This window comes from Camelus dromedarius, chromosome 31 (genome assembly GCF_036321535.1).
Source record: "Camelus dromedarius isolate mCamDro1 chromosome 31, mCamDro1.pat, whole genome shotgun sequence".
Taxonomy (NCBI): domain Eukaryota; kingdom Metazoa; phylum Chordata; class Mammalia; order Artiodactyla; family Camelidae; genus Camelus; species Camelus dromedarius.
This window is the reverse complement of record NC_087466.1, coordinates 4,568,200-4,583,910: the sequence shown is the minus strand read 5'-3', so window position 1 is coordinate 4,583,910 and position 15,711 is coordinate 4,568,200. Positions and strand designations below refer to the sequence as shown.

The 15,711-nt window shown below is 54.1% G+C and overlaps 1 protein-coding gene and 1 non-coding gene across 8 annotated transcripts in view; both read left to right on the top strand.

Annotated features, from left to right (window-relative positions):
• LIMK2 (LIM domain kinase 2) overlaps positions 1-15,711 on the top strand; it is a 52,073-nt gene that overhangs the window by 32,776 nt on the left and 3,586 nt on the right. For 6 of the 7 annotated variants that reach the window (XM_031443108.2, XM_064481059.1, XM_064481058.1 and 3 more), the window contains 13 exons: positions 2,663-2,798; positions 3,492-3,601; positions 4,085-4,273; positions 5,453-5,558; positions 5,811-6,007; positions 7,722-7,908; positions 8,701-8,787; positions 9,444-9,575; positions 9,808-9,864; positions 11,880-11,945; positions 12,780-12,954; positions 13,686-13,741; positions 14,745-14,902. In XM_031443108.2, coding sequence (XP_031298968.1) covers positions 2,663-2,798; positions 3,492-3,601; positions 4,085-4,273; positions 5,453-5,558; positions 5,811-6,007; positions 7,722-7,908; positions 8,701-8,787; positions 9,444-9,575; positions 9,808-9,864; positions 11,880-11,945; positions 12,780-12,954; positions 13,686-13,741; positions 14,745-14,902 — 1,656 coding nt within the window. Of the gene's footprint in view, positions 1-1,300; positions 1,322-2,662; positions 2,799-3,491; positions 3,602-4,084; positions 4,274-5,452; positions 5,559-5,810; positions 6,008-7,721; positions 7,909-8,700; positions 8,788-9,443; positions 9,576-9,807; positions 9,865-11,879; positions 11,946-12,779; positions 12,955-13,685; positions 13,742-14,744; positions 14,903-15,711 lie in introns of those variants that run through there. The other variant, XM_064481061.1, reaches the window with a different exon arrangement.
• TRNAT-GGU (transfer RNA threonine (anticodon GGU)) lies at positions 7,167-7,238 on the top strand. The gene has a single exon. It is a non-coding gene; the product is annotated as a tRNA-Thr (tRNA).

Sequence of the window (15,711 nt, the reverse complement as noted above, 5' to 3'; positions counted from 1 at the left end):
TAGTTCGGTGCAGGTGTGTCTTCACCAGCTTTTCTCCCCTGCAGCCAGGAGAAGGACGGGTCCCGGTGACCTGAGCCACAGAACCCCCATGCTCCCACCTGGACTGCTGGTTTGCCACTCCCACCATTTTCAGTTTAGAAACATGTGCTAAGAGCTTACTCTGCCAGGCCCATTACGAGGTACTAAGTCTACCAGGAGTGAGAGGGATGCTGTCCTGTCCTCAGGGAGCGCTCAGTGTGGTGAAGGAGGAAGACAGGTGGTCAGGTGCTTTCAGTGAGAAGGTGGGAGGCAGGAAGGAAGCCCCTGCTTCTAGTGCCAGCCCTCTGCCAGGCACCTACAGCCACCCAGAACCAAATTTAGTCCTTCCTGCTACCCTCAGAGTCAGTGGTCATGTTGCCATTTCACAAATGAGGAGTGAAGCAGCTGGCCCTGGATCACTTAGGTGGGAAGTGGTGCTGGGATTTGAGCCTTGGATCGTCCAGGGGAAAGTCTTTGTCTAATTCTCTCATTTATAGGTGGGAAAAGTGGGCCCAGAGAGGGAAAGGGGCTTGTCCAGGGGCATGTAGTTCCCAAGAACTTGAACCCAGGTCTCTCTCCTCCCACTTCAGAGCTCATCCAGCCTTTACGTTGAGAGGAATTTGAGCTGTGTGCCCAGGACAGGTCTTCCCGTCCACCTCCTGTAACTTGTGGTTCTTGCTTAATCATTCTGGGCACTTCATACCCATACTTGTCACGCCAGACCCAGCTCTCAGGACCCTGAGGTTCAGCATCCAAAGGACAAGTGGGAGGTGCTGCAGGGTGGGAGTGGCCCCTGGCAGAAACCCCATCATGGCCTCTCACCTTGCATTGTTAATTAAGTACTGCTTAGACTTTCTCTTCCCCAACTCTTTATAAGCTCTTGGAAAATGGAGTAGGGTAGTTTATATATCTGTCTTTTCTCTCTGTAGTGCCTGCCAAGTTACTATAATAATACACTTGCCTGGCCCTTCATAGTTTGCAGAGGGCTTTCCTGATATATTAACTTACTTAGTCTTCACAGTGGCTCTCTGTACTGGATGCTGTTAGTCACATTTTGTCAGTGAGGAAAAGCTACGGAGAGAGGCTGTCCAGAAGCCACCCAGCTAGTGGCAGTAAGTGGCCGGGAATGTAGCTTCCATTATCACCATCATCTTTCATAGTAGTTCACACTTACCGACTTGCTACTGCGCTGGGCCTTTCATGTAAAGTACCTATACTCTAATACATGTCATTTCACATTCACTTTACAGATAAGGAAACTGGGTCAGAGAAGTGCAGTAACTTGCCCAAGATGACATAACTAGTAAGTGGCAGGGTCAGGATTCAGATGAAGAGGCAGCTCCACCCTGCCTCTCTGGAGCAAGGATGTGGGCGGCGTGGGCGGTGCGAGGCCCTGGCGACAAGAATGGAGAGTCTGTTAACAAGGAGGAAAGGGGTGGGATGGGCCCAGTGGGTGCCGGAATCAGACGTGAGGAGGAGCGTGTCTGTGCAAATGTGGCCCGAGACCAGCCCAACTTGACCCAGGGTGACCGGTGGAGAGAGGAGCTGGGGCTAACGTGCACGTCTTGCACAGTGCTAATAGAGTTTTGTTCCCTCCCCGATATTTTATTTTGAAAAATTTTCAAATACATAGAAAAGTTGAAAGAATAGTTCAAAGAACACCATGTATCCTTCAGCTAGATTCATCATTGGTTAACTTTAAGCCACTTTATCTATACACAGACACACACACTGTGTTTTATTCATTTATTTTTTACTGAACTGTTTAAGTTGCAGGTATCTTGACTTTCCCCTTAATTATTTAATATTTTTTTCTACAAATTCTTCTATATAACCAAAGTATTGTTATCACACCTAAGAAAATTAACAGTAATTTCACAGCATAATCTAATGTATAGTCCAAATTCAGATTTCCTTAGATATTCCCAAAATGTTACTCATGGCTACTTTCTTTTTCAATCCAGAATCGAGTCCAAGGTGTAGGTATCGCATTTGGTTTCTGTGTCTCTAGGCTTTTTTAATCCCTGTGCCTTAACCCCATGACATCCCATAACATTAGCTCTTCGGAAGAGTCAAGACCAGTTGTCTTATACAGTGACCCACCCCCTTCTGGATTTGCCTGATTGTTTCTTTATGCTTAACATACTTTTCTCAAGAATGCTGCATCGGTAATGCTGTGGGTAGTGGGCGGGTTTTGTAGAGTGGAGGTGACTAAGCTTCTTTGGTTCATCGCGATATCTGTCTAGACCAGAAGTTCTTAACTGGGGCCATGAGTAGGCTTCAATCCTTGACACACAGGTGGCCCATAACCTAAATTGTATGCACATCTTCCTTGTATGTGCATTTTTCTGGGAGAGGCTTCTTGGCTGTTAATTAGATTCTCAAAGGGCTTCAAGACTCAGAAAGGTTGAGGAACGCTGGTCTGCGGCTGAGACAGGTGGGACAGAGCTGATTTCTAGGGTCCTATTCCCTCCTCCAACTGGCCTTCTTTAGGAAGATAGCAGCAAACTATGCCTTTCCCCTATCCTGGCTTTGGCTCAGAGAGAGGTGTCTCCACTGTATCGTTAGGCCTGGGAACCAGGGGCAGCCTGTGTAGCCTGGTTCCAAGGATCCAGGAGGGTTTCTGTTCCTGTCTTCCTTTCAGGTGTTCAGAATGCCAGGATTCCCTCACCAACTGGTACTACGAGAAGGATGGCAAGCTTTACTGCCACAAGGACTACTGGGGGAAGTTTGGGGAGTTCTGCCATGGGTGCTCTCTGCTGATGACAGGGCCCGTCATGGTGAGTGAGCACCCCCCCACCCTCCCGGTCACCGGAGCCCACTGCCAGTGCCTCCTGTTTCCCACGGCCATTCACCTCTAGTCCTCCCATTAGCTGAGGTCACTCCCTTTATTTATTCAATCACTTAACAGATGTTTCCTTAGCACCTAGTGGGTGCCAGGTAAGCCCCTTCCCTCAAAGACTTGACAGTTCAGTGTTGGGGTAGATGAGTAAGCAGGCAGGGAGGGAGGAGCCGCAGTACAATGGGACAAGGGCCTTAAAGGGGGTGTTCCAGGTCAATGAGAGGAGGCTACACCTAAGACGTGTCCCATGAATCAGAAAAGGAGACCCTGGAATGGGCTGGCCAAGGGAGGAGGTTCCTCCTCCCCTTCCTGCTCCTAAGGGCTCTAAATCTAGTCACAGACCTGCCAGCCCTGTGTTGGAGGAACTGGGAGCGTTTCTAGTCGGGGCGGTTACTTCCCTGTTTCCGTGGCTGAGACCAAAAGAGCTTTTTGCAGTCTCCGCAATGACAGGGAGGCAGCAATCTAACACTTTCTCTGGAAGACGTAGGGCAGGGAGTGCAAAGGTAGATTACGACTAGGGTCTGTAGACCCTTGATGGGAGGACCCTCACCCACCCACCCCTGCCTTCGCTCCAGCAACAGTGACAACTCACTTCCTCCATCTGTCCACCCTTCTCCCCACCTGCTCACAGGTGGCCGGGGAGTTCAAGTACCACCCAGAGTGCTTCGCTTGTATGAGCTGCAAGGTGATCATTGAAGATGGGGATGCATACGCCCTGGTGCAACACGCCAGCCTCTATTGGTAAGATCGGCCCTTCGTCCACCCTTCCCTGCAAGAGTGACTGAGAGAAGGGGGCAAATGGCAGTGTGCGATGGGCAGAAAGACTGCCGGGGGGTCAGCACTCTTCACTGGCTCTGAAAGCTGCAAGCAAGACGATTAAAGTCTCTGCCCTGTGTCCTACTGTGAGAATAAGGCCACTGCTCCGTATCCTCCCAGAGGGGCAGAATGACTGGGAGGGGGCTCTTGGAGACAGATCCCAGGACATACAGGCAGTGGCCCAGTTCTCCTCGTGAGGCAGAGGCTGGGTGAGGAGAACCCAGGCCCTCTCACCCCGGGTCCCAGTCCGCTCCAGAGAGCCCAGGCAGCTTTCTGAGCGGCCTGCTGGAATCTCAGCAAGGACGGTGATTGCGGGGCTATGGATATTATTGCTTGAAGCCATGGGGTTGCTTGGGGCTTCAAGGCGGGGCTTCAGGATCTCAGCCCCCTTTTTGCTCCTCCCCGCAGCGGGAAATGCCACAATGAGGTGGTGCTGGCCCCCATGTTTGAGAGGCTATCCACGGAGTCTGTCCAGGACCAGCTGCCCTACTCCGTCACACACATCTCCATGCCGGCCACCACGGAGGGCAGGCGGGGCTTCTCCGTGTCTGTGGAGAGTGCCTGCTCCAACTATGCTACCACCGTGCAAGTAAAAGAGTGAGTGTCCTGAGACACCTGAGGCGGGGCTCCCTGAGGGGCTCAGAACTCCAGAGTCTCAGCAGAGCTCCCTGCTTCCCCACCTCGGCTCTTCCTCCTGGGCTCACTGTGCCATCACCGCACCCAGGCCTTGACACTTACTGTTCTCCCTGCCTGGGCTGCCTCCCACCAGATGCTTAACGGCAAAATCACTCACCTTTCTCTTGCCAAGTTCTAGATCACATTTGCTCTTTGAAATTGTCTGGCTTGATTATGCGTATTAGTTTGTTTATCATCTGTCCTCCCCACGAATTCCTTCCAGAACTTGGTCTTGTTCAATACTTGTTCAGGGCCTGAAACAGTGCCCAGAATACAGTGGTGTGCGTAGATTATTGTTTCGTTGGTTGAGTGAATGAATGGAGGAAGGAGGAGAAAGAGACTAAGATTCCATCCTAGGTCCAGTTCAGTCACCTGATGGGAAAGGAGCCTGTCCATCTCATACCAGTCACAAGGCGCATATGGCTGCCGACCCTGCAGACGGCGGTCGTGCACTTGCTCCATGCAGGCACTGGGTGTTTGCAGTAGAGGTGGGAGGTGCTAGGGTCGGGGAGGTCCAGAGGAGGGAGGTCTGTGCTAAAGCCTCGTCAGGTGAAGAGGGGAGGGAATCATGTTCAAGGCAGAGGTGGGAGTCTGTGGCTATGTCTGGTGTAGACTGGGCGGTTGAGAGTAGCCAGAGTGGAGACTGTTAAGTGACAGGTTGCCTGGATTATGAAGACTGTTGGCAGGTTTGTTGAGGGATTTAAACAAGGTGATGCAACCAGATCAGCATTTTTGAAGGATCACTGGTGTGGAAGTGGGGCGGGAGAGGAGCAGGCCTAGAGTGTAAAGACCAGTTAAGAGGCTGTTGCAAGGTGCCAGCAAGAGATGTTGGTGACTCTGGTGATGGATGATTCTTCAAGGTGATGAGCATTGGCAGGCAGTGAGGGAACTCCAGATGGGGAGGGTGATGTCCAAGTTCCTGGCTTAGGCCACTGGGTGAGTGTGGATGCCCTATGAAAGGTGTGACCTTTCCCTGTGAGTGGCCTGGGCCTTGGAGGTCAGGAGGGGCCTGGGGCCTGGTAAGCCCTCCCTGCACAAGTGAAATTGCTCAGGCACTTTTTTAAGATGCCTTCACCCTGCCTCAACTCTTGTCTGGCCCAGGGTCAACCGGATGCACATCAGTCCCAACAACCGCAATGCCATTCACCCCGGGGACCGCATCTTGGAGATCAACGGGATCCCCGTCCGCACACTCCGAGTGGAGGAGGTATGTGTGGGTGGGACAGGGAGCAGACCCTCTGGGAGATCAGGCCATGGCCCTGACCTTTCCCCAGCTCAGGTCTGTCTTGGTCTTGCCACTGAGCCTGTGACCACTGGTGACTTCCTGTATCAGCCTGGCACGTCCCCCATGTGGTGACTGGCAGCTGGAGGCCATACCGTTTGGGTCGTCTGGGCTGAGGGTGGGTGACCTACAATGGGCCACCCTGTGCGACCAGCCTGACACTGCTCTTGGCCACAGGTGGAAGATGCAATTAACCAGACCAGCCAGACACTTCAGCTCTTGATTGAACATGACCCCGTCTCTCAGCGCCTGGACCAGCTGCGGCTGGATGCACGGCTCTCCCCACACATGCAGGATGCTGGGCACTCCCACTCCCTCAGCACCCTGGACACCAAGGAGAATCTGGAAGGGACGCTGAGGAGACGCTCTCTGAGGTGCCACCTCCCACCCCAGCCCTGCTCTGTTGCCCACAGATGAGGTGGAGCTGCCTTTCGGAGGCCAGCAGAGCTAGGAGGGAATCCAGCTGGCTAGGGACGGACTTCGAGAATTGTGCTGACCCAGCTTCCCCCAACCCCCGGGATCACAGTTCATAGCCAGGGCCTGTGTGCGATCTGACCCAGCGGTCTGCCAGGTTTCCCTAGAAACCGGAGGGTGAGGCTCTCACTGAACTCAGCCGGACGGAAGGCAGCAATGCTGGACCCCACAGGACAGCATGACCTGTGAGGGAAGCACGGGGCTCAGGCTGGAGAAGGGGCACAGTTAGGATTAGTATATAAATGAGGGTGTGGAAAACTACAAAGTAGGGGGTGAATGCAAATTGTTTTAGGTTTAAGGGACTAGCCCCCAAAACCCAGAGTTGTCCAAGTCCAGTGGGGGCCATCGCCTGGGTGCAGGTGCCAGGCAGGGAGCCTGAAGAACAAGAGGTCCCCAGGGCTCTGGAGGCAGACATCTCGCACCCAGACCGCGCCTTCCAGCCGAGACTCTCCCTGCACAGGCCCCTTCACCTCTGCAAGCCTGTTTCTGCATCTGTGAAGTGGAGCCACGGGGTAAAAGTGGCTGTCTCCCCAGTTACGTGAGGGTTCAGTGTGGAAAAGGATGCAGAGCAGCGCAGGCTGGCCCAGGGTCAGTGCCCAGTAACATGAGGTGTCTGAGGTTTCCCTGGGAATCAGTTTCTTTATCCACCCTCTCGACTGAACAGGCTGCATATCACTCGGGCTCTCTTGGCTGGGATCTGCTGGAAACGGCCCTCCCCACAGGTTGCTCCTGTCACCCCTGGGCTGCCGGCTTGGCCTCAGCATGAGTGAGCTGCTGGAGGCTGGGCGCCAGGGGATAAAGAAGGCCTTGAAGAGGGAAGATGGGGGTGGGTGGCCAGAGAGCTGCTCAGACGTCTGGAGGGCCATCGTGCAGGAGAGCAGGCAGCTCACCTCATGTGCTCCGGTGGGCACGGTTGGCCCAGAGAGAAGTTTGTAGGGCTGCAGTTAACCTGCAGACCTGTGGATTCAACCTTCTTGTCCTTTCTTCAGGAAGCCAAAGTGACAGTCACCAGCCATTACTATTACTGGCTGCTTTTAGAATGTCATAAACTGGGGCATGGGGGGTATAGCTCAGTGGTAGAGCACATGCTTGGTGTGCACGAGGTCATGGGTTCAATCCCCAGTACCTCCGTTAATGGGAAAAAAGAAAAAAGAAAGATAATGTCATACACATACTGCCTTTATTGCTATAAAAATTATTCACACTTGTTATTTTAAAATTCGAGAAATGCAGACAGGTACTACAAAAGACCAGCAGAATACCCGAAGTCCCATCTGTGTTTGGATGGTGCTAGGCTGTCGCTCTAAACTGGTCGGGGCCTGGAATCAGGTGGACCTGGAAGGTGGTGGGTTTCCATCGATAGTGCTGTCAGCTTGTAGAGTCTAGTCCTTTGTTCGGTTGAGAAGGACTCAGAGTTCCGGCTCAGAGTGTGACTCACCATGCTTAGACCACAGCGCCTGCAGCCCCAGACTGCACACCTGTCTGATGTTGGACTCCCCTCCCCATCACAGCACCTGAACTACAGACATAGGGATGGACAGTTCCTGCCCCAGGCTCTCCTGGCAGGTCTCTGAGGGCTGCCCTGTGCTTACCCCCGTCTTTCCTTCTCCTCAGGCGCAGCAACAGCATCTCCAAATCCCCTGGCCCCAGCTCCCCAAAGGAGCCCCTCCTGCTCAGCCGCGACATCAGCCGCTCGGAGTCTCTCCGCTGCTCCAGCAGCTACTCACAGCAAATCTTCCGGCCTTGTGACCTGATCCACGGGGAGGTCCTGGGGAAGGGCTTCTTTGGGCAGGCCATCAAGGTGAGCACAGGCCGCCGCTCTGCCCCTCTGCCTCCCAGCCTATTCACCTTCTTTTGGGGACTTCTTATCACCTGATGCCCTGTGGGACACCAGGCCTCCCTGCCAGCTGGAGGTGATGGTGGGAGGGCCGCACCCTTGCCCTCCTAGACCTCCTAAGGGCTGCATTGCTGCTGAAGTGAGCTTGGACTGGGAGCCCCGGGTGGGGACAGGCTTGCCCTCCCACCTCCAGTCAGTGGGTGTTTTTAGGTGCCCTGAGGCCTTGGTGCTGGGAGTGGCTCCTGCCTCCCTGCTGAAGTCTTGGGGACTAACCTCTTTCTCTTTCTCTCCTCCTCCTCCTCTGCTGAGAGCTGGGAGGGGGGGTCAGGTAAGCTGTGTGTCTCAGCCTTCGGGGCAGTGGGGCTGGAACGCTCACACCCGACCCACCCAGCTCCCTGGTGCATGTCTGTGGCACTGACCCTCCTGCCCCCAGACTTCTTTTACCCCAAGGGACTCGCTCCTGTGTCAGGTGACCAGAGCCCCTGCTTGGCTTGGCAGCGTCCCCTCCTGTCTCCTCCCACACTTCCCTCTTCTGGATTCTCACCTCTCCTCTGTGCATGCCCAGTGCTCCAGGGAAGAGGGTGTGCTCCCCTCTGAGTCCCCTGTGGCCGTGCTGTGTCCTTCACACATGGACTGTCAGTCTGATCTGGCCAGTTACTTCAGTGTGTCCTCCAGGGCGTGTGATGGCCAGTTGCATAGATTTTCACACAGTTGCCCAGAACTGCCTCCGGTCTCTAACGGTCGCCCTCCTTTTAGGTGACACACAAAGCCACAGGCAAAGTGATGGTTATGAAGGAGTTAATTCGGTGTGATGAGGAAACACAGAAGACTTTTCTGACTGAGGTAAGAGGAGGAGGGTAAGGAGTCTGATGTCACTGTTAGGGGAGGAGAGATCTTATATACTAAATAACAGTTTCAAGAGGAAATTTAGTTTGGAGCCATGTTCTTAAGGCTGAGCAGAAGCATCCCTAGAGGAATGTCTCTGCCCTCTGTAAATGACACCATAATTATTTGTGCAAAGAACACTTAGTGAAGACAGCACAAGCTGGGTGCAATGAGGTGGGGTCGGAGGAGCTCACCGAGTAGCGGGTGATGGACGTGGAAACAGGCCAGTTTAGCACAGCCTGACGCTGTGATACCGCCGGGACACCCTGCTGAGGGAGCTGCAGTGGAGCCCCCAGAACTGACCCCCTTGAGCGTCGACATGGTTTTCACCGCCTCTCCAGGTGCTCCGTTGGGTGCTGCCCTTCAGGCCTTCATTCCACTCGTGGGCCCTCCCACTCTAATACCCCACCATGCAGTTCCTAGACAGGCAGGATCCCAAGCGTGCAGCCTGGGAGGCGTCCCCATCCACGTGGAGGTGTTCTTCCCCTTCACGTAAGCTAGGAGGTGGGAGGGGTGGGTGACATTTGTCAAGCTGACTACCTGGAGGGAAGGGGTGAGGAGCCAGCCTAGTGGGGAGAAGCCGCCCAGCCTCCTTGGCTCCCCCACCCCCCCAGGTGAAGGTGATGCGCAGCCTGGACCACCCCAACGTACTCAAGTTCATCGGCGTGCTGTACAAGGACAAGAAGCTGAACCTGCTGACAGAGTACATCGAGGGGGGCACGCTGAAAGACTTCCTGCGCAGTGTGGTGAGCATGGCACCCCGGAGTCCCCACAGCCGTGGGTTGTTGGTGGGACACCTGTGTCACCACTACTCTGGACCCGCAGGGCAGAGAGGCCTGCTGCTTTGCTTGCAGAGGGCTGTGCTGGGAGGGACTGGGCACAGGCAGGGAGGGGTTACTGGAAGATCATGACCCAGGGGGCCTGGACACAAGTAGGTTGGGGCCCAATAGCCTCTGATGGCACCCCCACCTCTTGCAGGACCCGTTCCCCTGGCAGCAGAAGGTCAGATTTGCCAAAGGCATCGCCTCTGGAATGGTGAGTCCTGCCAACAACACTGCCGGCGGGGGCTGGGGGATCTGGAGTAGGGGATCTGGAGAGGTACAAGGATTGCAGGCAGGCACTGAAAGGCAGAGACCCCCTCATCCTGGGCAGCCTGCAGGGCTGGGTCATTCAGCAGCCATTTACTGAGCTTCTCTCTGTGCCAGTGAGATTGCCCCTGGTTGACTGTCCTCAGTTCACAACTCTGCTTTCAAAGAATTCCAAATCTTCAAGGGCAAACAGGGCACAGGAGAGGCAAGCTAGCCCAGGGTGGCCTGGCTCTGATGTCAAGGAGTGTCCGGCTGCCGAGGGCCCTTGAAGCAAGCAGACAAACCCACCACCTAGGAACTCAGAGATGGGGAAATGCACTCTGGTTGAGCCCTGAAGGATGGGTGAGAATTGGATGAAAGTTCCTCTTGGCAGAGAGGCCCAAAGTTGGGGTGATGGCAGCAGCAAAGAGCTGGGAGGAGAGAGGAGGAAATCACCTGTTGTAGCTGGGGAAGGATGACACCGGTCACAGTGACAACTGCCAAGTGCGTTCTCCATGCCAGGCACTGAGCTGAGGGACCAGTGCTCCCCACCACAGCCCTGGTCCAGGCAAGAAGCTGAGGCTGGACGGGGAGGAACTTGGAGCTTGGGCCAGTCGCTCTGACCCCTAGCCTGAAATGTTAATCCCTGCTCTTCACATGAGGTTCTCAAAGACAGTGTTAGACTCGGGATACGTGAAGATCCCTGGGTTTTAAGCTAAGGAGTCTGGACTTTATTCAGGAAGCCAAAAGACAAATATAAAAGTTTTTAGGCAAGGAAGTTTAGGCAAGAGCTGTGTTATTTCAAAGATGACTCCAGTGTGGTCAGTAGGTTGGGGTGGCATTGGTGAATTCAGGGCAGGGAGACCTGGGTTGAGGGCTCATGAAACATTTGGGGTTTCTGAATTACAGTACGGCTGTGGAGCCCGGAGACCGGGAGGCACAGTGGGTCAGAATGGACACTGGTCTGTAGTGAGGGATTAGAGGTGGGGGGAGGAGGAGCTAGTGGGGCTTGAGGTGCCTAGAAGGATGGAGGTGTGGCTTACCAGACTTGGCTGGGTGGCAGTGATGACAGGTTTGGGAAGTGCTAGGTGTCCACTGAGGCTGATGTTGGGGGGGTGGGTTCGTGGTGTCAGCAGTGACAAGAAGGGGCTTTGAGAGGGGTTGACGTCGAGGAGGCTGGAGGTAAAGGCAGGCACCCAGCCGCTGGAGGGGCACATGGGAGAGGTGTGGGCAGCCTTTGAGGAGGGGGTGGCAGGCAGGTCAGGAAACACACCCTGGGCCTTCGAGCAGCTCCAGGAGCCCCAGGGGTGGAAGCGGTGTTACAGGGGTTGGGGAGGGGGAGTGGCTCCTTCCACATTTGCTGGGGAAGCGAAGAGAACAAAATAGGAAGCACCTCTAGGGTGGCAGGAGCCAGAGGTGCAGGCCTGGAGCCAGGACTAGCAAATGGAGACTAGTTGGGAAACATTTGAGTAGGAAGGGGGAGAGGTTAACGTGTAGACAGAGAGCGAGGACGGGGGTAGGGGGATGTCAGGAGCAGGGCCAGCCAGACCAGGAGGAGGTCACTTTTTCCTCTGCAGCAAGGATCCAGGGTGGCTGAAGCCAGAGATGGGGGTGAGGGTGAAAGGGAGGGGCAGACATAGTGCATCCCACTGGCCTGGATCTAAGTAAAGTGGGTAGAAGGGGTGGGGCCCGCGAGGGCCAGGGCCTGGTGGAGTTGGACACTTCAGGAGAGCAGCCTCTGGGTTGCGGTCCATGAACAGAGGTGGGCAGGCAATGGCAGCAGGGAGAGAGAGAAGCCTAGGTGGCCTTGGCTTTCTGTCAGCATCGGGACAAGGGCGTGACGCAGGAGGGCTCTGGAGTCCAGGGTTGGGTTCTGCATCTGGTATAGACGGCCTGGGAAGAGACGCATTCTGTGCCCCCAGCTTTGGAGTCAGCATCTGGTTGACTTACTGGCCATCGACCTCACTCCTACTTCTGTTCCAGGCCTATTTGCATTCCATGTGCATCATCCACCGAGACCTGAACTCGCACAACTGCCTCATCAAGCTGGTACGTCCCACCTGGCTTCCCTATCACTAGGGAGACTGGCTGTCGTGTCCCCTCTTGCTTTAGACCAGGGGCAGTGCCTACGGCCCCCATCCCACCCTTCCTGCTACTCTGATGCCCTCCCCTGTCTCCCAGGGGCTCCCTGACACATGCAGATGAATTCTACCTCCTCCAGTAGCAGCCTCTGAAATTCTTTGTCTAGAAGGGACTTAAGAGCCCTGTCACTTTTCCTCATTTTGCCCTGTGACAGTCCTGTAAAAGCAGCTCACTGAGGACCACATTTTACAGCTGTGTGTGGCATCATTTTACCTGAAGCCTCAGCCTGAGGCCACAGAGCTAATAAATGTACAGTGACTGGTTTGGGGCCAGCATTCCTCCTGCTAGCCGATCAGCTCTGGTTGCTAGTGTTGTTACTCTTCCTGTTGACTCGCAGCGTAGCTTCCTGGGTGTCCACTCGCTGGCCCTGGCTGTGCCCTCTGGACTCACACCAAACAATCTTAATCCCTTTTCCACATGACTGCCTTGTAGCTATTTGAAGAGCTTATCTCGCCCACGCCCCCCACTGAATGCCACCACCTTGTCTTTTTCTGTCTTATCCTGGTTCCAGCCGTGGCCTTAAATCTTTCTGGGAACAAGGCAGGATGAGAAAAACTAAACAAAAGAAGTCCTCTGTCCTGCCTCTGAGTTCCACTCTTTAACTAACATGGAGCCCCACCTTCCGGTCTCCCGAGGAAGCATTCGCTGAGACTCCCCTTTGCCACATGCCATTTCTCCCCCTCTCAGTGGCTTCTTTCGGAAATGTCCCCCCAAGTCCTGACCTGGCCCTTGTCCTACCAGGACAAGACTGTGGTGGTGGCAGACTTTGGGCTGTCACGGCTCATAGTTGAGGAAAGGAAAAAGCCCCCAGTGGAGAAGGCTGCCACCAAGAGACGTACCTTGCGCAAGAGTGACCGCAAGAAGCGCTACACGGTAGTGGGGAACCCCTACTGGATGGCCCCCGAGATGCTGAACGGTGAGTCCTGACATCCTGCGGGGGACATGGGGCCACATCTCACCACAGAGCCCTGGGAGCTCCCGGGAGGTCTGTGAGGCATAGGGCCAGGTACCCAGCTGAGGCCTGGATGGTTTTTGTCCCCTGCTGGACAGGACCTCACAATCTCCTCCCTCCCTAAGCTCAGGCCTGTGAGCCAGCCAGGGCCGCATCCTGGGCCTATGGTGAGGTCTGACTGTGGCTTTAGTGCCCCAAGGGCAGCTGAGAGCTCAGGCTATTTACTGCCTTTACTGCCTTTTCTGCTCTCTCCGTGCTGAGAACTGAAGTGTGCTGCCCCCTCGTGGATAAAATTCAAACCAGCCAGAGATGCTGGCTGGGATTCTTGAACCCCACATGGCTGTGGGCCTCAGATGTGGTCTGATACAACTCTTTCTGGAGTCTGCAGTCCAGAGAGGTTCAGGATTTGCCCGGGAGCATACAGCTGGCAATAGCAGAGTCCAGATGAACCCTGGTCCAGTTCTCTCTGACTGTCCCATGCAGTGTCATCCTAGGCAGTACTGTTTTATATCTCTCCAAAGCAGCCCACCCAGGCTGAGGATAGGTGACTTACAGATGGTGCCTGTCCTGGGCAGCCTTTGGGGCATCCCCACAGAACCTCTTCTAGCCCTGATTCTTGGCTGTGGCCTGGCCTGGCCCTAGACTCAGTGCAGAGCAGATAAGGGACCAAACCTAACTGTCCTGTGTTCCCCAAGGAAAGAGCTACGATGAGACAGTGGATGTCTTCTCCTTTGGGATCGTCCTCTGCGAGGTGAGCTCCGGCACAGAGACCAGGCTTGCATCAGCCGGCCCAGCAGCTTGGCTCCCCAGACCGGGGGCCCCTCCTCCTAAGGATGAGTAACTTGGCACAAAACCAGCACAAGTGGAGGGCTGTGTAGTTTATCCCAGATTTCTTGACACGTTCGAGTCCCACTGGTCCCATGAGAAGGTTTGGGTGGGGTTTTGTCAGGTGAGGAAACTAAGGCTCAGAAAGGGACAGCAGCTTGTTCTTAGTCACACAACCAACGAGGAGCAGGCGGGACTCGGAACTCCACGGGGAAGGGCAGGAGGTTGTTCATGGGGCTGTCCACCTAGCTCTTGGGCCAGATGCAGCCTTTCCCTCTGTGCCCCCTCCCCAGGCCCTGGTGGTGCCCCCACACTCAGTTCAACAAGTAGAAGTGGCCACTCCAGGAAGTGCTAGGCACTGTGGGGTACAGAGAGTCTGGGAAGGATTCAGGAACTTAGCTCAGTCTGCCTTGAAACACTCAGTTGAGCACATATGTTCAGAGGTCTCTGTAACTCCCACAAAGTGGACAATGGTAGAGGAGAGACAAGGGGCGGTTGGAAAAGGTTTTTAAAATGTTGTTTTCTCTGACAGAGATCATTGGAGCATCTGCTGCGTACAGAGCACTAGGCTGGCACCAAAGGGTTTCAGACATGAATCAGACCCAGCAGCGTGCTTCACAGGGCCTGAACTCTGGCAGGGAGCTCAGACAGAGGGGGCATCACAGGGCAGGGTCGGGGGTGGGGGAGCTTCCCCTTCACAGGCCAGTTTAGAACCTTGTGCTTCTGCTGCAGTAAGCAGATTCTCAGGGGACAAGTCTGGATTAGCAAGATTTGGAGAGGTAGGGGTGGGGAGCAGCACTCTAACCTCGGTTTTTACCTCCCTCTTCTGACCATCCTTCCCTCCTATCCACACCACCAGCATCCCTCTACCCGGCCATGTGGCTGCACTGTCAGTAGTCCATTCCTAACCACCGTCTTCTCACCTGCAGATCATCGGGCAGGTGTATGCAGATCCCGATTGCCTGCCGCGCACACTGGACTTCGGCCTCAACGTGAAGCTTTTCTGGGAGAAGTTTGTCCCCACAGACTGCCCTCCAGCCTTCTTCCCGCTGGCCGCCATCTGCTGCAAACTGGAGCCCGAGAGCAGGTTGGTGTCTGCTCCTTTCCGCAAACTCCCACAGTCCCGGGATGCTTGCCCAGCCTTTAGCCGTCCCCAAGCCCTTCCCAGGTGCAGGGGTGGGAAAGCCTTGAACACAAGGATGTGGCTGTTGACCTCCGAAGCCACCTGACGACTCTGACATGCCAGCTGTGGGAGGGAGACGAGGGCATTGTAACAGTGACCTGGATGTAGCCCAGAGACTGCTGTTAAAAGAAATTTTAACAGAAGGAAGTTCACCCGGACCTCTCCTATGCTTACAGAATAAGTATCTTCATGTTTCCAATATTCCCACGTCCCATGTCCAAACACACATTTTTTATATAGTTATAATATCAAATAGAAAAAAGTTTTCTGTTTCACCCTGCATTTTGTTACTACCCAGCCGTTCTGTTTATCATTTCTGTTGACGTCATGAAATGCAATCAGGAGACTGTATGAACGTGTAATATACACAGTGTAGATGTTTAGGTTTTCCTGGTTTCTGCTTAGAGTAGGTATTACTACAGTGAGCATCTTAATGCGTTTAGCTAATTTTCTCCTTCAAAGAAATCTTTTTAAAATACCTTTATTATTCTCAGATTATAGCTTTCCTCATTACTCAAGTCACTCTGGGTCTTTTAAAGTTGTGCTTTAGAAAACTAGAATCTTTGCACTTCTGCTATCAAAAATTGGGTTTCTTTTAAAAAACAAAGTCATACCTTAACAAATTTAAAAGAATAGAAATCACTTTAAAAAAAGCATGTTTTCAGACTGAATGGAATTAAACTAAAAATTCATAACAAAAATATATCTAAATA